The sequence below is a fragment of the Hyla sarda genome, chromosome 7, assembly GCF_029499605.1.
Source record: "Hyla sarda isolate aHylSar1 chromosome 7, aHylSar1.hap1, whole genome shotgun sequence".
NCBI classification, from domain to species: domain Eukaryota; kingdom Metazoa; phylum Chordata; class Amphibia; order Anura; family Hylidae; genus Hyla; species Hyla sarda.
The window spans coordinates 1532316-1553568 of record NC_079195.1 but is presented as its reverse complement, the minus strand read 5'-3'; the positions used below and the strand labels follow the sequence as shown (position 1 = coordinate 1553568).

General features: G+C 46.4%; 1 protein-coding gene across 2 annotated transcripts; it reads left to right on the top strand.

Moving 5' to 3' along the window:
• Positions 1-4221, top strand: LOC130281808 (transcription initiation factor TFIID subunit 1-like). 2 transcript variants are annotated; one of them, XM_056529455.1, is made up of 2 exons: positions 1-51; positions 2562-4221. In XM_056529455.1, the coding sequence occupies exon 2, from the start codon at positions 2724-2726 to the stop codon at positions 3957-3959; it is 1236 nt and encodes a 411-aa protein (XP_056385430.1). In that variant the 5' UTR covers positions 1-51; positions 2562-2723; the 3' UTR covers positions 3960-4221. The 2 variants fall into 2 exon arrangements, with proteins under 2 accessions (XP_056385430.1, XP_056385431.1); XM_056529456.1 differs by lacking the exon at positions 1-51 and adding an exon at positions 1616-1639.
• The last annotated feature ends 17032 nt before the right edge of the window (positions 4222-21253 follow it).

Sequence of the window (21253 nt, the reverse complement as noted above, 5' to 3'; positions counted from 1 at the left end):
AGGAAGTGGGGGCTGCAGCGCTGGTGCTGCTGAGGTTGGAAGCATTTCCAGGTCTGTTATTATATCTTATTATACTCGGTGACCATTAGAACTGTGCATGCGGGGAGATGGCAGCAGGGGATGCTGGGAAATGATTGATCACATGATGGAGGAAGAGGCGATGCAAGGAATGTAGATACAATGTAGAGTTAGTAGATTGGCTGGAGGTCTCTTCTTCCTCTCACTGATCGATGACCCCAAACTGTAATAATTTATGACATAATATGAATCACATGATCAATGGCTGTAAAAATCTTTATCCTATTTTACCTTTTAATACGCGCATTTACATTTTTTTGCAACAGCGATTTTGACAATGACGGAGAAAAGTGATCCCGCAAAATTAAAGACGCTGGCGAATTCGTACGCAGCCTGAACACTGCCTTATACCGAATATACAGCGTCCATTTTAGGACATCGTCAGCCATAACTCCGTCCTCCGTCAGGTGAAACGGCGTCCCGCCTCCTCCCTCGGACCAATCGCCATCAGTCGTCAGCCGCTACTCCCTCCTCCCTCATCCGACACTCTCTCGTCCAAAATGCCATCATGCCTCAGACGATTCTCCCTCAGATGCAACAGCCTGCCGCATAGCAGAGCCGACACTGCACAGTATGCATAGCAGAGCCGACGCTGCACAGTATGTATAGCAGAGCCGACGCTGCACAGTATGTATAGCAGAGCCGACGCTGCACAGTATGCATAGCAGAGCCGACGCTGCACAGTATGTATAGCAGAGCCGACGCTGCACAGTATGCATAGCAGAGCCGACGCTGCACAGTATGCATAGCAGAGCCGACGCTGCACAGTATGTATAGCAGAGTCGACCCTGCACAGTATGCATAGCAGAGCCGACGCTGCACAGTATGTATAGCAGAGCCGACACTGCACAGTATGTATAGCAGAGTCGAAACTGTGAAACTTGCACATGTACTATAGCACTACATGTGCTACAGAGTCGGTATAGCAGAGCCGAAATTGAATAGAGTGTACAGCAGAACCCGTATAGCAGAGCCGACACTGAATAGCGTGTACAGCAGAACCCGTATAGCAGAGCCGACACTGAATAGCGTGTACAGCAGAACCCGTATAGCAGAGCCGACACTGAATAGCGTGTACAGCAGAACCCGTATAGCAGAGCCGACACTGAATAGCGTGTACAGCAGAACCCGTGTAGCAGAGCCGACACTGACTCGGTTCTACTACACAGCAGGAAAGTTTTTAGGATGACAAAGGAGGGAGGAGGGAGTTGCGGCTGACACCTGACGGAGATTGTCCCGAGAGAGGAGGCGGGGCGCCGTTTCACCAGACTGAGGACAGAGTTACGGCTGACGACTGACGATGTCCTAAAATGGACACCGTACGAATAGGCAGAGCGACGAACCTTCGCGCAGTTCAATCAATCCATGAATATCAGGACAATGCGCGTCCGGTAACGATGACTTTGATGGCCGCACGAAAAAAGATGCCATAAGCTGAAGAGCGAGCATTTGCCCCTTCACTAACGCTCATGGTTGCCGTCGTAATTTGATCGCAACTTTTTCTAAATTGTACTAATTTTAACACAATTTATATAATTGCAGCAAGACTGCGATATTTGGGGTAAACTTGCAATTTTTTTGCTGCCATTTAAAGGGATTTAAGGTCCTTTGTGAATTTTGGTCAAAGTATCATATAAGTGGAGGTGACCTACCATGTCTGCTGCACTGTTGTGTCCTGTGAATAAAGCATACACCAGGGTGCCTCCAGCTGTGTCAATACTACAACTCCCAGCATGCCCAGACAGCCAAATACTGAGTGTAAACCCATCCTTACACCCTGCTGTTGGGAATTGTAATATTATCCATTACACATAACCCCTTGTACACATTCATTGTTGATTACATCAGTCTGTCCCAACCAGGGTGCCTCCAGCTGCAAAACTACAACTCCCAGCATGCCCGGACAGCCAACAGGAGTTATAGTTTTGCAACAGCTGGAGGTACCCTGGTTGGGAAACACTGGTGTATACAGTCATGAAAGTGACCAAACACGGTCCCCAGTAGACTGCGGTTGGTGTGGGTACTTCACAGTATAGGTCAGAACACCTTCTGGAGGTCCAACCACTGGGGCCCCCTGTGATCTCCCGTACGGGGCCCTCGGCTCTTTGCCGAAATAGCACATTTCGACCACTGCATGATGCGGTGACCAACACCCCCCCACCTCAATACATTTCTATGGCAGAGGTGGAGACTGCCGAATGCAGAGCTCTGGCTCTACCATAGATGTATTGAGGGGATGTGCCGGCTGTCGCATCATGCGGTGGTCGAAACGCGCTATTTCGGTAAAGAGCCGAGGGCCCCGTACGGGAGATCTTGGGAGGCCTCAGCGGTTGGACCCCCTGCAATCTGAAACGTATCCGCTATCCTTAGGGTAGGGGATACGTTTTCTTATCCCGGAGTTCTCCTTTAATGGACAAAATACACAAAACAATATTAAATAAATTATAATTCAATAATTTAAAAAAATATATATTTTTTTTCAGATCAGATAAAGAAAAAAAATTATGGAAGTTTTCTGCAGTTAAAAGGAAAAAGTGGCGGCAGACTTTATCGAGCTGTAGAATGGAAGAAAATTATGGAATCGCCCTATAAACAAAATAAAAAAAAAAAAAGTATTCTGCAGATAAAAACGACAACAAACAAACATGGCCCCCACAAGAGAAATGTCGATCGAAACAATGGAAAGGATTATAAAACTCATTCAAGACGGGAAACCGACACGGAGTGTGGCAAAAGATGTTGGTTGTTCCCAGTCGGCCGTGTGTAAGATTTGGTGCAAGTATAAGAAAAATGGGAAGGTTATGAAGGGAAAACATACAGGTAGACCAAGGAAGACGTCAAAGCTTCAGGATAAAAAACTGGAAGCGATTTGTCTTGGGAATAAGAAATGCACAGCCAGGGAGATGAAGAACCAATGGGCGGAATCGGGAGTCAACGTCTGCGACAGAACTGTGAGGAATCGGCTCAATGAAATGGGATTTAAGTACGGGAAAGATCAAGCGCAACAAGGTCCCACTAGTCGTATTAAGGAGGAACAAGTGTCACATGATGAAGATTCGGCAGACACCAATATTTATACACTCGGAGATCATACGCAACAAGATCCAACTGCTCATATTAAGGAGGAACTAGTGTCATGTGATGAAGATCTGATGGAAACCAACAATCATCGACCTACGGATCATAGACTAGAACCATCGACTCATATTGAGGAACGATCCTCACGGAATAAAGATCTTACAGACGTCGACAATCATCGACCTACAGATCATAGACTAGAACCATTGACTCATATTGAGGAACGATCCTCACGGAATAAAGATCTCACAGACGCCGACAATCATCGACCTACAGATCATAGACTAGAACCATCGACTCCTATTGAGGAACGATCCTCACGGAATAAAGATCTTACAGACGCCGATATTCATCGACCTACGGATCATAGGCTAGAACCATCGACTCCTATTGAGGAACAATCCTCACGTAATAAAGATCTCACAGATGCCGACAATCATCGACCTACAGATCATAGACTAGAACCATCGACTCCTATTGAGGAACAATCCTCACGTAATAAAGATCTCACAGACGCCGACAATCATCGACCTACAGATCATAGACTAGAACCATCGACTCATATTGAGGAACGATCCTCACGGAATAAAGATCTTACAGACGCCGACAATCATCGACCTACGGATCATAGGCTAGAACCATCGACTCCTATTGAGGAACAATCCTCACGTAATAAAGATCTCACAGACGCCGACAATCATCGACCTACAGATCATAGACTAGAACCATCGACTCCTATTGAGGAACGAGCCCCAAGTGATGGAAATCTCATGGACACCAACAGTCATATACCAATAGATTAATCAAGATCCATCCAATCATATTGATAACAAGTCTCACGTGATGAGGATCTTACAAATAACAACCATTCCAACTACTCATATTGAGGAACAGGCCCCAACACATACACACCTACAGACCTACCCCATCATCACATTAAAGGGGTACTCCGCCCCTAGACATCTTTTCCCCTATCCAAAGGATCTCCCTGTTGCACCCAGCATTCGTTTAGAATGTCGGGTGAAGCGCTGGAGGCTGGTGACGCCATGCCCCGCTCATGATGTCATGGCCACGCCCCATCAATGCAAGTCTATGGGAGGGGGCGTGACACCGTCACGCCCCCTCCCATAGACTTGCATTGAGGGGGCGTGGCCATGACGTCACGAGCGTGGCATCACGAGCCTCTGCCCCGCATCACCAGTCATCCGACACAGAGCAAAGTTCGCTCCGTGCACTGGATGTCTGGGGTGCCGCAGCAGAGATCACGGGGGTCCGCCGCTGGCGATCAGACATCTTATCCCCTATCTTTTGTATAGGGGATAAGAAACCGTCTCATAAAACAGACCTATCAATCTATAGCGAAACCTCTCCGAAAGACTACCCCCTTATCCAGACCAAATATTCTCAGTTCGACCATTTATGATCATTAAAAAAAATGGAATGTTGGTGGCGTTGAAGATTGGGTTGGGGAAACCACTGATCTCGGTGGAGGCTGGAAGAAGCGTACACAGCGCAAACCGCCAACAGTCCCCTCTGAGCGCCCTGCAGCGAGTCTGGTACCAGGTCCATAGAAGCAGCTGAAGTGGAGTCGTCTTCCTGAAGCCTTCCGGTGAGTGCAGGTTACCGCGTCTTTCTTTGCTACAGTATTTCAGTGACTTGGATTTTTTCTGGTTCCCAGCACCGCCGCATCCGCAGACTTAGGACCTTGGTCTCCCGTAGTGATAGAAGTCCATGGGCTCTGTTATCCTGTTTGCTATATAACAGTAGGGCCACTTTATCTCAAAGAGTACTTGAAGTTATAAGTCATGGGACATTCAGGACACCTCCACGTATGGGACCTGTGGTGGACATGAGATGGCGGAAGCATAGAAGCACAAAATAGAGAGAGGACACCGAGGAACCTCATATATTTATTCTGATGTAGTGAGACGAATGAAAATCACTTCTACGAGGGTGGAAAACTTCCCTCGCCCCTCAATGCCGGCCACACGTGTCTCATCCTTCTTCAGATCCACCATCCAGTGGTCCATAGACCGGCTCAATCTTCCCACGGCCGGTACGGGGCGTCCACATCTCTCTGCTGAAAACTTGGTTATTCAAAGACTAAAAATGATCCCCGAAATGCGTTGGGTTGTGTACCCAGATACTGGCCAGCCTGGTATCATTATTCTGATATAGTGAGACTCTACTTCTACAAGGGTGGGAAGGTTGTCCCCGCTCAGTCCTGGCAACACGTGTCCAAGTGTCCTTCAGATCCACCATCCAGCGCTCAGTAGAGCGGCTCAGTGTCCCAGAGCGTCCGCTTCTCTCAGACAAAATTAATTTATTCATATAATAAAATAGAGATGGTCTCTTGAAACCCGTTGGACTGTGAACCCCGATATTTGAGTAATGTTTTAGAAACATGGGGGGGGATTTATGTTACAGTAATATTAAAGGGGTATTCCGAGCAAAAACATTTTATCCCCTATCCAAAGGATAGGGGATAAGATGTCTGATGGTGGGGGGCCTGCTGCTGAGACCCCCCGCGATCTCCATGCATAGAATGCGGGTGCTGCATCTCCAGTTTCAGAAACCTCCGGGTTTCCGAGACTGGGGACGTGACGTCATGCCACGCCCCCTCCATTCATGTCTATATGAAACTATGAATTCATTAATTTTGTCTGAGAGAAGTGGACGCTCCTAACCGGCTGTGGGACACTGAGCCGCTCTACTGAGCGCTGGATGGTGGATCTGAAGGACACTTGGACACGTGTTGCCAGGACTGAGCGGGGACAACCTTCCCACCCTTGTAGAAGTAGAGTCTCACTATATCAGAATAATGATACCAGGCTGGCCAGTATCTGGGTACACAACCCAACGCATTTCGGGGATCATTTTTAGTCTTTTGAATAACCAAGTTTTCAGCAGAGAGATGTGGACGCCCCGTACCGGCCGTGGGAAGATTGAGCCGGTCTATGGACCACTGGATGGTGGATCTGAAGAAGGATGAGACACGTGTGGCCGGCATTGAGGGGCGAGGGAAGTTTTCCACCCTCGTAGAAGTAATTTTCATTCGTCTCACTACATCAGAATAAATATATGAGGTTCCTCGGTGTCCTCTCTCTATTTTGTGCTTCTATGCTTCCGCCATCTCATGTCCACCACAGGCCCCATACGTGGAGGTGTCCTGAATGTCCCATGACTTATAACGTCAAGTACTCTGAGATAAAGTGGCCCTACTGCTATATAGCAAACAGGATAACAGAGCCCATGGACTTCTATCACTACGGGAGACCAAGGTCCTAAGTCTGCGGATCCGGCGGTGCTGGGAACCAGAAAAAATCCAAGTCACTGAAATACTGTAGCAAAGAAAGACGCGGTAACCTGCACTCACCGGAAGGCTTCAGGAAGACGACTTCACTTCAGCTGCTTCTTTGGACCTGGTACCAGACTCACTGCAGGGCGCTCAGAGGGGACGATCGGCGGTTTTGCACCTTGTGCGCTTCTTCCAGCCTCCAAAAGCTGCAGGGCGCTCAGAGGCGACTGTTGGCGGTTACGCGCTGTGTGCGTTTCTTCCGGCATCAAATAGCTGCAGGGCGCTCAGAGGCAAATGTCGGCGGTTTTGCCCCTCTGAGCGCCCTGCAGCGAGTCTGGAACCGGGTCCGTAGTAGTAGCTGAAGTGGAGTCGTCTGACTGAAGCCTTCCGGTGAGTGCCGGTTACCGTGTCTTTCTATGGAATCTCAAGAATCGAAAGGCGACCTTTCCAAAGTCTCTACTTCTTTTCATATGGAAAATGTCGCAAAATCTAACACTGACCAGAACTGATTGTGGTGTCCAGTCTACAGATACGAAGAGGGGCCAGGGACCCCCCCCCCCCCCCCACCCCGAAAGTCTGACGTTGCTTCCATGTCCTGTGTATGGGGAATACTTACCAGACATTAGCCATGGACACAGGGGGAGATTTATCAAAACCTGTCCAGGGGAAAAGTTGCTGAGTTGCCCATAGCAACCAATCAGATTGCTGCTTTCATTTTTAACAAGGCTTCTGCAAAGTGAAAGAAGCGATCTGATTGGTTGCTGTGGGAAACTGGTCAACTTTTTGGTTGATAAATTTTGATAAATTTTTTTGTTTTTTTTGATAAATCTCCCCCATAGTGGGGTTATGGGTCAGACCCCGGACCATGGACACATAGTGTGGTTATGGGTCAGACCCCGGACCATGGACACATAGTGGGGTTATGGGTCAGACCCCGGACCATGGACACATAGTGGGGTTATGGGTCAGACCCCGGACCATGGACACATAGTGGGGTTATGGGTCAGACCCCGGACCATGGACACATAGTGTGGTTATGGGTCAGACCCCGGACCATGGACACATAGTGGGGTTATGGGTCAGACCCCGGACCATGGACACATAGTGGGGTTATGGGTCAGACCCCGGACCATGGACACATAGTGGGGTTATGGGTCAGACCCCGGACCATGGACACATAGTGGGGTTATGGGTCAGACCCTGGACCATGGACACATAGTGGGATTATGGGTCAGACCCCGGACCATGGACACATAGTGGGGTTATGGGTCAGACCCCGGACCATGGACACATAGTGGGGTTGTGGTTCGGACCATGGACACATAGTGGGGTTATGGGTCAGACCCCGGACCATGGACACATAGTGGGGTTATGGGTCAGACCCCGGACCATGGACACAAAGTGGGGTTATGGGTCAGACCCCGGACCATGGACACATAGTGGGATTATGGGTCAGACCCCGGACCATGGACACATAGTGGGGTTATGGGTCAGACCCCGGACCATGGACACATAGTGGGTTGTGGTTCGGACCATGGACACATAGTGGGGTTATGGGTCAGACCCCGGACCATGGACACATAGTGGGGTTATGGGTCAGACCCCGGACCATGGACACATAGTGGGGTTATGGGTCAGACCCCGGACCATGGACACATAGTGGGGTTATGGGTCAGACCCCGGACCATGGACACATAGTGGGGTTATGGTTCAGACCCCGGACCATGGACACATAGTGGGATTATGGGTCAGCCCCCGGACCATGGACACATAGTGGGGTTCTGGGTCAGACCCCGGACCATGGACACATAGTGGGGTTATGGGTCAGACCCCGGACCATGGACACATAGTGGGGTTATGGGTCAGACCCCGGACCATGGACACATAGTGGGGTTATGGGTCAGACCCCGGACCATGGACACATAGTGGGGTTATGGGTCAGACCCCGGACCATGGACACATAGTGGGGTTATGGGTCAGACCCCGGACCATGGACACAAAGTGGGGTTATGGGTCAGACCCCGGACCATGGACACATAGTGGGATTATGGGTCAGACCCCGGACCATGGACACATAGTGGGGTTATGGGTCAGACCCCGGACCATGGACACATAGTGGGGTTGTGGTTCGGACCATGGACACATAGTGGGGTTATGGGTCAGACCCCGGACCATGGACACATAGTGGGGTTATGGGTCAGACCCCGGACCATGGACACATAGTGGGGTTATGGGTCAGACCCCGGACCATGGACACATAGTGGGGTTGTGGTTCGGACCATGGACACATAGTGGGGTTCTGGGTCAGACCCCGGACCATGGACACATAGTGGGGTTATGGGTCAGACCCCGGACCATGGACACATAGTGGGGTTATGGGTCAGACCCCGGACCATGGACACATAGTGGGGTTATGGGTCAGACCCCGGACCATGGACACATAGTGGGGTTATGGGTCAGACCCCGGACCATGGACACATAGTGGGGTTATGGGTCAGACCCCGGACCATGGACACATAGTGGGGTTATGGGTCAGACCCCGGACCATGGACACATAGTGGGGTTATGGGTCAGACCCCGGACCATGGACACATAGTGGGGTTATGGGTCAGACCCCGGACCATGGACACATAGTGGGGTTATGGGTCAGACCCCGGACCATGGACACATAGTGGGGTTATGGGTCAGACCCCGGACCATGGACACATAGTGGGGTTATGGGTCAGACCCCGGACCATGGACACATAGTGGGGTTATGGGTCAGACCCCGGACCATGGACACATAGTGGGGTTATGGGTCAGACCCCGGACCATGGACACATAGTGGGGTTATGGGTCAGACCCCGGACCATGGACACATAGTGGGGTTATGGGTCAGACCCCGGACCATGGACACATAGTGGGGTTATGGGTCAGACCCCGGACCATGGACACATAGTGGGGTTATGGGTCAGACCCCGGACCATGGAAGGTTTCGCACATATAGTGATTTATACTTTATACATTTTTATGTTCTGTTTTGCACTTAATACATTTTGTTTATTGACTTTTTAAACAATGTGACCTTTATTATTCATGATGAGAAGTTTCACAGCCGATCATAATAATATGAAGCACTCCGTTAGGTGTCACACTGATAAATGGCGCCATTTCGTACCCCCACTATTTTAATAATTGCCCTGTATATCCCAGGTGCTACAAGTATTGGGGCCCTTCACGTCCCGGTTCCCAAATATTAGAACCTTGATATGTTCCGGCTCTTATATGAGAATAAAAGATACTCGTAATACAGGGTTCTCTGATGCACCAGACATCTTTTTTACATTGCACTGTAGTGGGTACTAGGAGGTAGTTATTGTACAGGTTAGCTGGGAGTTGTAGTCCTTTAACTGGCACGTTGCAGGCCGGTATAGCTAATCTAGTGTTTCCTGTAACCTAACCATATAAATAAAAAAGTACAAAGTTACGAACATTACAGATGAAGATCTTTACAGGTTCTGTGACACGATATCTGAAAGGACATGATAGGAAATGACCAGAGGCCAAATGAAGAGAGTAATGTATTGCAGAGAGACCCTTGTTCAGCCTTCTTCTCTCTGGCGTAGACATTACAGCACTATGTGGCTTCAGCACTTGATCCAGCAGATCTACACATTCTTAGTACCTACTATAGTCCATGTTGCAATCTGGCTTAGGGTCCCTGTGCTGATACCTCATTATCTCGTATAAGGATTGGGGGTGCTGCCGTTACTGTGTAGTCAATATAAGGAAATCACGCTTGTCTTTATACTTAACCAACAGCATGATCCCTCTGTTAAGTGCCCAATTATTGCCCAAGTGTATATCCAATTTGTGGCCTCTTATATAGGTTATATAGAAGCTGACAAATAGCAAGTGTATGGCCATCTTTAGACAATGGTGTCACCCTACGTAAGGATTATGTGGACTAGGTAAGGATTATGTGGACTAGGTAAGGATTATGTGAACCAGATAGAGATTATGTGGACTAAGTAAGGATTATTTACCTTTATTTTTATGCTGGGGCACTATGACCATTTGGTTGGCAGAGGAGGCATTATTATATGTGGGGGCACAAGACGGCGGGCATTATTATATGGGGGGTACAGAACAGGGGGCATTATTATATGGGGGTACAGGACAGGGGGCATTATTATATGGGGGTACAGGACAGGGGGCATTATTATATGGGGGTACAGGACAGGGGGCATTATTATATGGGGGTACAGGACAGGGGCATTATGTTATGGGGGGATAGGATAGGATGTGGTGGAACAAGACGGGGCATTTTTATATGATGGGAACATAGGACAGGGGGCATGATTACCACTTGGGGACACAGGAGGCATATTACCACCTGGCACAGGGGGCATTATTACTGTATGGTATGGAGAAATGCAGGTCATTATTACAAATGAATATATGGGGCATCATATTATTATATGAAGGCACATGGGGAAATTATTTGGGGCAAAGGGGGCATTATCAATGAGTATGTATACCATTGGGGCATTATTTGTGAATGGGATCACAGGAGAGGCATTATCGATGAATGGGGGCACAGTAGGGGCATTGTCGATGTATGGGGGCACAGAAGAGGCATTATCGATGAATGGGGGCACAGTAGGGGCATTGCCGATGTATGGGGGGCACAGTAGGGGCATTGTCGATGTATGGGGGGCACAGTAGGGGCATTGTCGATGTATGGGGGGCACAGTAGGGGCATTCTGAATGTATGGGGGCCACAGTAGGGGCATTGTCGATGAGTGGGGGCACAGTAGGGGCATTGTCGATGTATGGGGGGCACAGTAGGGGCATTCTCGATGTATGGGGGCCACAGTAGGGGCATTGTCGATGAATGGGGGCACAGTAGGGGCATTGTCAATGTATGGGGGCCACAGTAGGGGCATTGTCGATGTATGGGGGGCACAGTAGGGGCATTGTCGATGTCTGGGGGGCATTGTTGATGTATGGGGGGCACAGTAGGGGCATTGTCGATGTCTGGGGGGCATTGTCGATGTATGGGGGGCACAGTAGGGGCATTGTCGATGTCTGGGGGGCATTGTTGATGTATGGGGGGCACAGTAGGGGCATTGTCGATGTCTGGGGGGCATTGTTGATGTATGGGGGGCACAGTAGGGGCATTGTCGATGTCTGGGGGGCATTGTCGATGTATGGGGGGCACAGTAGGGGCATTGTCAATGTATGGGGGGCACAGTAGGGGCATTGTCGATGTATGGGGGGCACAGTAGGGGCATTCTCGATGTATGGGGGCCACAGTAGGGGCATTGTCGATGAATGGGGGCACAGTAGGGGCATTGTCGATGTATGGGGGGCACAGTAGGGGCATTCTCGATGTATGTGGGCCACAGTAGGGGCATTGTCGATGAATGGGGGCACAGTAGGGGAATTGTCGATGTATGGGGGCCACAGTAAGGGCATTGTTGATGTATGGGGGGCACAGTAGGGGCATTGTCGATGTATGGGGACACAGTAGGGGCATTATCGATGTATGGAGGGCACAGTAGGGGCATTATTGATGTATGGGGGCACAGTAGGGGCATTGTCTATGTATGGGGGGCACAGTAGGGGCATTGTCGATGTATGGGGGGCACAGTAGGGGCATTTTCGATATATAGGGGGCACAGTAGGGGCATTATTAGTAAGGACATTATTGTACATATTATTATAGTCATCATACTCTGCAGAGACGAGTCACATTTGGAAGAAGTCACATTCAGGGGTGACACCATTTTCTACTGTACAAGACGCCAACCCTAGTGACAATTGGTTCTAAGAGGCCCAGAAAATGTCCCCCGAAACCATTACACCAGCAGCCTGGACCTGACACAAGGCCGGAGGGATCCAGGCTTTATATTTCCACCAAATTCTGCCCCATCTGATGTCACCGCGGAATGGAGACTCCTCAGACCGGACAACGTTCTTCCATCTTCCAGTTCTGGTTCCTGTGTGAATTGTGGCCTTAGTTTCCTGTTCTTAGGTGACAGGAGGGGCCCCCGGTGTGATCTTCAGCTGCTGTAGCCCATCTGCTCCAAGGTTGGACGTGTTGTGCGGTCAGAGATGGGATTCTGCAGACTTCGGGTGTAACCAGGGGTTATTTCAGTCACTGTTGCCTTTCTGCCATCTCGAACCAGTTTGCCCATTCTCCTCTGACACTAACAAGACATTTTCCTCCAGACAGCCGCCACTTATTTGATATTTTCTCTTTTTTCGGACCGTTCTCTGTAAACCCTGGAGATGGTCGTGTGTGAGAATCCCAGGAGATCAGCAGATTGTGAAATCCTCAGACCGGCCCGTCTGGTACCAACAACCAGGACACGTTCACCATCACTTACATCTCCTTTCTTCCCCATTCTGAAGATCGGTTTGAACTTCAGCGAGTTGTCTTGACCACATCTACATGCCTAAACACAATGAGTTGCTGCCATGTGATTGGTGATTAGGTAATTGTGTTAGTTGATCAGGTGTCCCTAATAAAGTGGCCGGTGGGTGTATATCTGGACATGGAATAAGAAACAGACGTCATTATTTATTGGCCTAGAGCAGTGGTCTCCAACCTGCGGCCCTCCAGCTGAACTACAACTCCCAGACGGGAACTCTCAACCTAGAGCACTGTTTCCCAACCAGGGTGCCTCCAGCTGAACTACAACTCCCAGCAGGCACTCTCAACCTAGAGCACTGTTTCCCAACCAGGGTGCCTCCAGCTGTTGCAAAACTACAAGTCCCAGCATGCCCGGACCGCCTTTGGCTGTCCGGGCATGCTGGGACTTGTAGTTTTGCAACAGCTGGAGGCACCCTGGTTGGGAAACAGTGCTCTAGAATGAGAGTGTCTGCTGGGAGTTGTAATTTTGCAACAGCTGGAGGCACCCTGGTTGGGAAACTCTGACCTAGAGATAATTCATAAAGAAAAATATCTACATTTGTACTAATAAAACTGTCCACAAGGGGGCAACAGCACCAGGAGATCACATATATATATAAATATATATATATATATATATATACACATAAGGCTGCCATGGAATGAATAAAACTACAAAAAACCTGACAAAAACACCTCAGCGAAGACCAGTGGGCACCAAACAGCAGCTCTTCAGCTGTTGCAAAACGACAACTCCCAGCATGTCCGGACAGCCTTTGAAAAAAAAAAAAATTTGGGGGGGACAATTTATGTCCAAAAAATGTTTGGTTTGAAAATTTACAGTACAGCATTTGCTGTTGCAAAGGGGAAAAATGTCTCGAAAAAATGCTGCAAAACTTTTAAAAAAATCGAAAATGCCTGAAAAAAGCCTGCAAAAAAAAAAAAAAATGCTTAAAAAAAATATAAAAATATACCAATGTGTGAAAAAATGCTTCAAAAATGAAAAATAAAAAAACTCTCAAAAATATACCAGTGCCTGAAAAAAGCCTGCAAAAAAATGCTTAAAAGAAATATAAAAAATATACCAATGTGTGAAAAAAGCCTGCAAAAAAAAAAAAAAAATGCTTAAAAAAAATATAAAAATATACCAATGTGTGAAAAAATGCTTCAAAAATGAAAAATAAAAAAACTCTCAAAAATATACCAGTGCCTGAAAAAAGCCTGCAAAAAAATGCTTAAAAGAAATATAAAAAATATACCAATGTGTGAAAAAAGCCTGCAAAAAAAACAAACATATAAATGCTTAAAAAATATAAAAAATAAGTAAAAATATACCAATGCCTGAAAAAACTCTCAAAAATGAAAATAAATAAATAAAAACTCTTAAAAATATACCAGTGCCTGAAAAAAGTCTGCAAAAAAATGCTTCAAAAAAGTAAAAAAATTTAATAATAATAAATATACCAGTGCCTGAAAAAAGTCTGAAAAAAAAAATGCTTCAAAAAGGAAAAAAATAATAATAATCAAATACCATATACCAATGTTTGAAAAAAATGCTTCAAAAATGAAAAAAAATTATAAATAAATAAATTAAAAAGACTAAAAAATATACCAATGCCTTCAAAAATGAAAAAAATAAATCTAAAATATGCCGATGCCTGAAAAAAATGCTTCAAAAACTAAAATGAATAAATACACAAAAACTCTCAAAAATATACCAATGCATGAATAAAGACTGGAAAAAATGCTTCAAAAATTAAAATAATTTTAAAAAATTTAAATAAAAAAAATACTCAAAAAAACCTACAAAATGCAAGGTTTCCGCCTCATTTTGCCTGTAATTGTCATGTGACTGATCACATGGGCAGGAAGTGGGGGCTGCAGCGCTGGGGCTGCGGTAGAGTCTAAATCCTAGTCAGCTAAAGGACCTGGTCCATCTGATGACTAAATATAGGACCTGGTCCATCTAATGATTAATAAATAAAGGACCTGGTCCATCTGATGACTAAATAAAGGACCTGATCCATCTGATGACTAGGAAATAAAGGACCTGGTCCCTCTGATGACTAGGAAATAAAGGACCCGGTCCCTCTGATGACTAGGAAATAAAGGACCTGGTCCCTCTGATGACTAGGAAATAAAGGACCCGGTCCCTCTGATGACTAGGAAATAAAGGACCTGGTCCATCTGATGACTAGGAAATAAAGGACCTGGTCCCTCTGATGACTAAATAAAGGACCTGCTCCATCTGATGACTAGGAAATAAAGGACCCTGTCCATCTGATGACTAAATATAGGACCTGGTCCATCTGATGACTAAATATAGGACCTGGTCCATCTGATGATTAGGAAATAAAGGACCTGGTCCATCTGATGATTAGGAAATAAAGGACCCGGTCCATCTGATGACTAAATATAGGACCTGGTCCCTCTGATGACTAAATATAGGACCTGGTCCATCTGATGACTAGGAAATAAAGGACCTGGTCCATCTGATGACTAGGAAATAAAGGACCTGGTCCCTCTGATGACTAAATATAGGACCTGGTCCATTTGATGACTAGGAAATAAAGGACCTGGTCCATCTGATGATTAGGAAATAAAGGACCTGGTCCATCTGATGACTAGGAAATAAAGGACCCGGTCCCTCTGATGACTAGGAAATAAAGGACCTGCTCCATCTGATGACTAAATATAGGACCTGGTCCATCTGATGACTAGGAAATAAAGGACCTGGTCCATCTGATGACTAAATATAGGACCTGGTCCATCTGATGACTAGGAAATAAAGGACCCGGTCCCTCTGATGACTAGGAAATAAAGGACCTGGTCCCTCTGATGACTAGGAAATAAAGGACCTGGTCCCTCTGATGACTAGGAAATAAAGGACCTGGACCCTCTGATGACTAAATAAAGGACCTGCTCCATCTGATGACTAAATAAAGGACCTGGTCCATCTGATGATTAGGAAATAAAGGACCTGGTCCCTCTGATGACTAAATAAAGGACCTGCTCCATCTGATGATTAGGAAATAAAGGACACGGTCCCTCTGATGATTAGGAAATAAAGGACCTGGTCCATCTGATGACTAAATAAAGGACCTGCTCCATCTGATGATTAGGAAATAAAGGACATGGTCCCTCTGATGATTAGGAAATAAAGGACCTGGTCCATCTGATGACTAAATATAGGACCTGGTCCCTCTGATGACTAGGAAATAAAGGACCCGGTCCCTCTGATGACTAGGAAATAAAGGACCTGGTCCCTCTGATGACTAGGAAATAAAGGACCTGGTCCCTCTGATGACTAGGAAATAAAGGACCTGGTCCCTCTGATGACTAGTAAATAAAGGACCTGGTCCCTCTGATGACTAGGAAATAAAGGACCTGGTCCCTCTGATGACTAGGAAATAAAGGACCTGGTCCATCTGATCACTAAATAAAGGACCTGATCCATCTGATGACTAGGAAATAAAGGACCCGGTCCCTCTGATGACGAGGAAATAAAGGACCTGGTCCCTCTGATGACTAGGAAATAAAGGACCTGGTCCCTCTGATGACTAGAAAATAAAGGACCTGGTCCATCTGATCACTAAATAAAGGACCCGGTCCATCTGATGACTAGGAAATAAAGGACCTGGTCCCTCTGATGACTAGGAAATAAAGGACCTGGTCCATCTGATGACTAGGAAATAAAGGACCTGGTCCATCTGATGACTAGGAAATAAAGGACCTGGTCCCTCTGATGACTAGGAAATAAAGGACCTGATCCATCTGATGACTAGGAAATAAAGGACCCGGTCCATCTGATGACTAGGAAATAAAGGACCTGGTCCATCTGATCACTAAATAAAGGACCTGGTCCATCTGATGACTAGGAAATAAAGGACCTGGTCCCTCTGATGATTAGGAAATAAAGGACCTGGTCCATCTGATGACTAGGAAATAAAGGACCTGGTCCCTCTGATGATTAGGAAATAAAGGACCTGGTCCATCTGATGACTAGGAAATAAAGGACCTGGTCCCTCTGATGACTAAATAAGGGACCTGCTCCATTTGATGACTAAGAAATAAAGGACTTGGTCCCTCTGATGACTAGGAAATAAAGGACCTGGTCCCTCTGATGACTAGGAAATAAAGGACCTGGTCCATCTGATGACTAAATATAGGACCCGGTCCCTCTGATGACTAGGAAATAAAGGACCTGGTCCCTCTGATGACTAAATAAGGGACCTGCTCCATTTGATGACTAAGAAATAAAGGACCTGGTCCCTCTGATGACTAAATAAGGGACCTGCTCCATTTGATGACTAAGAAATAAAGGACCTGGTCCATCTGAAGATTAGGAAATAAAGGACCTGGTCCATCTGATGACTAAATATAGGACCTGGTCCATCTGATGACTAGGAAATAAAGGACCCGGTCCCTCTGATGACTAGGAAATAAAGGACCTGGTCCCTCTGATGACTAGGAAATAAAGGACCTGGTCCCTCTGATGACTAAATAAAGGACCTGCTCCATCTGATGACTAGGAAATAAAGGACCCTGTCCATCTGATGACTAAATATAGGACCTGGTCCATCTGATGACTAAATATAGGACCTGGTCCATCTGATGATTAGGAAATAAAGGACCTGGTCCATCTGATGATTAGGAAATAAAGGACCCGGTCCATCTGATGACTAAATATAGGACCTGGTCCCTCTGATGACTAAATATAGGACCTGGTCCATCTGATGACTAGGAAATAAAGGACCTGGTCCATCTGATGACTAGGAAATAAAGGACCTGGTCCCTCTGATGACTAGGAAATAAAGGACCTGGTCCATCTGATGACTAAATATAGGACCTGGTCCATTTGATGACTAGGAAATAAAGGACCTGGTCCATCTGATGATTAGGAAATAAAGGACCTGGTCCATCTGATGACTAAATATAGGACCTGGTCCATCTGATGACTAGGAAATAAAGGACCCGGTCCCTCTGATGACTAGGAAATAAAGGACCTGGTCCATCTGATGACTAAATATAGGACCTGGTCCATCTGATGACTAGGAAATAAAGGACCTGGTCCATCTGATCACTAAATATAGGACCTGGTCCATCTGATGACTAGGAAATAAAGGACCCTGTCCATCTGATGACTAAATATAGGACCTGGTCCATCTGATGACTAAATATAGGACCTGGTCCATCTGATGATTAGGAAATAAAGGACCTGGTCCATCTGATGATTAGGAAATAAAGGACCCGGTCCATCTGATGACTAAATATAGGACCTGGTCCCTCTGATGACTAAATATAGGACCTGGTCCATCTGATGACTAGGAAATAAAGGACCTGGTCCATCTGATGACTAGGAAATAAAGGACCTGGTCCCTCTGATGACTAGGAAATAAAGGACGTGGTCCATCTGATGACTAAATATAGGACCTGGTCCATTTGATGATTAGGAAATAAAGGACCTGGTCCATCTGATGATTAGGAAATAAAGGACCTGCTCCATCTGATGACTAAATATAGGACCTGGTCCATCTGATGACTAGGAAATAAAGGACCTGGTCCATCTGATGACTAAATATAGGACCTGGTCCATCTGATGACTAGGAAATAAAGGACCCGGTCCCTCTGATGACTAGGAAATAAAGGACCTGGACCCTCTGATGACTAGGAAATAAAGGACCTGGACCCTCTGATGACTAGGAAATAAAGGACCTGGTCCCTCTGATGACTAGGAAATAAAGGACCTGGACCCTCTGATGACTAGGAAATAAAGGACCTGGTCCCTCTGATGACTAAATAAAGGACCTGCTCCATCTGATGATTAGGAAATAAAGGACACGGTCCCTCTGATGATTAGGAAATAAAGGACCTGGACCATCTGATGACTAAATATAGGACCTGGTCCCTCTGATGACTAGGAAATAAAGGACCTGGTCCCTCTGATGACTAAATAAAGGACCTGGTCCCTCTGATGACTAGGAAATAAAGGACCCGGTCCCTTTGATGACTAGGAAATAAAGGACCTGGTCCCTCTGATGACTAGGAAATAAAGGACCTGGTCCCTCTGATGACTAGGAAATAAAGGACCTGGTCCCTCTGATGACTAGGAAATAAAGGACCTGGTCCCTCTGATGACTAGGAAATAAAGGACCTGGTCCATCTGATCACTAAATAAAGGACCTGATCCATCTGATGACTAGGAAATAAAGGACCCGGTCCCTCTGATGACGAGGAAATAAAGGACCTGGTCCCTCTGATGACTAGGAAATAAAGGACCTGGTCCCTCTGATGACTAGGAAATAAAGGACCTGGTCCATCTGATCACTAAATAAAGGACCCGGTCCATCTGATGACTAGGAAATAAAGGACCTGGTCCATCTGATGACTAGGAAATAAAGGACCTGGTCCATCTGATGACTAGGAAATAAAGGACCTGGTCCCTCTGATGACTAGGAAATAAAGGACCTGGTCCCTCTGATGACTAGGAAATAAAGGACCTGGTCCATCTGATGACTAGGAAATAAAGGACCTGGTCCATCTGATGACTAGGAAATAAAGGACCTGGTCCATCTGATGACTAGGAAATAAAGGACCTGGTCCATCTGATGACTAGGAAATAAAGGACCTGGTCCCTCTGATGATTAGGAAATAAAGGACCTGGTCCATCTGATGACTAGGAAATAAAGGACCTGGTCCATCTGATGACTAGGAAATAAAGGACCTGGTCCCTCTGATGACTAGGAAATAAAGGACCTGGTCCATCTGATCACTAAATAAAGGACCTGGTCCATCTGATGACTAGGAAATAAAGGACCTGGTCCATCTGATGACTAGGAAATAAAGGACCTGGTCCATCTGATGACTAGGAAATAAAGGACCTGGTCCCTCTGATGATTAGGAAATAAAGGACCTGGTCCATCTGATGACTAGGAAATAAAGGACCTGGTCCCTCTGATGACTAAATAAGGGACCTGCTCCATTTGATGACTAAGAAATAAAGGACTTGGTCCCTCTGATGACTAGGAAATAAAGGACCTGGTCCATCTGATGACTAAATATAGGACCCGGTCCATCTGATGACTAGGAAATAAAGGACCTGGTCCCTCTGATGACTAAATAAGGGACCTGCTCCATTTGATGACTAAGAAATAAAGGACCTGGTCCATCTGAAGATTAGGAAATAAAGGACCTGGTCCATCTGATGACTAAATATAGGACCTGGTCCATCTGATGACTAGAAAATAAAGGACCTGGTCCCTCTGATGACTAGGAAATAAAGGACCCGGTCCATCTGATGACTAGGAAATAAAGGACCTGGTCCATCTGATGACTAGGAAATAAAGGACCCTGTCCATCTGATGACTAAATATAGGACCTGGTCCATCTGATGACTAAATATAGGACCTGGTCCATCTGATGATTAGGAAATAAAGGACCTGGTCCATCTGATGATTAGGAAATAAAGGACCCGGTCCATCTGATGACTAAATATAGGACCTGGTCCCTCTGATGACTAAATATAGGACCTGGTCCATCTGATGACTAGGAAATAAAGGACCTGGTCCCTCTGATGACTAGGAAATAAAGGACCTGGTCCATCTGATGACTAAATATAGGACCTGGCCCATTTGATGACTAGGAAATAAAGGACCTGGTCCATCTGATGACTAAATATAGGACCTGGTCCCTCTGATGATTAGGAAATAAAGGACCTGGTCCATCTGATGACTAAATATAGGACCTGGTCCATCTGATGACTAGGAAATAAAGGACCCGGTCCCTCTGATGACTAGGAAATAAAGGACCTGGTCCATCTGATCACTAAATATAGGACCTGGTCCATCTGATGACTAGGAAATAAAGGACCTGGTCCATCTGATGACTAAATATAGGACCTGGTCCATCTGATGACTAGGAAATAAAGGACCCGGTCCCTCTGATGACTAGGAAATAAAGGACCTGGTCCCTCTGATGACTAGGAAATAAAGGACCTGGACCCTCTGATGACTAGGAAATAAAGGACCTGGTCCATCTGATCACTAAATATAGGACCTGGTCCATCTGATGACTAGGAAATAAAGGACCTGGTCCATCTGATGACTAAATATAGGACCTGGTCCATCTGATGACTAGGAAATAAAGGACCCGGTCCCTCTGATGACTAGGAAATAAAGGACCTGGTCCCTCTGATGACTAGGAAATAAAGGACCTGGACCCTCTGATGACTAGGAAATAAAGGACCTGGTCCCTCTGATGACTAAATAAAGGACCTGCTCCATCTGATGATTAGGAAATAAAGGACATGGTCCCTCTGATGATTAGGAAATAAAGGACCTGGTCCATCTGATGACTAAATATAGGACCTGGTCCCTCTGATGACTAGGAAATAAAGGACT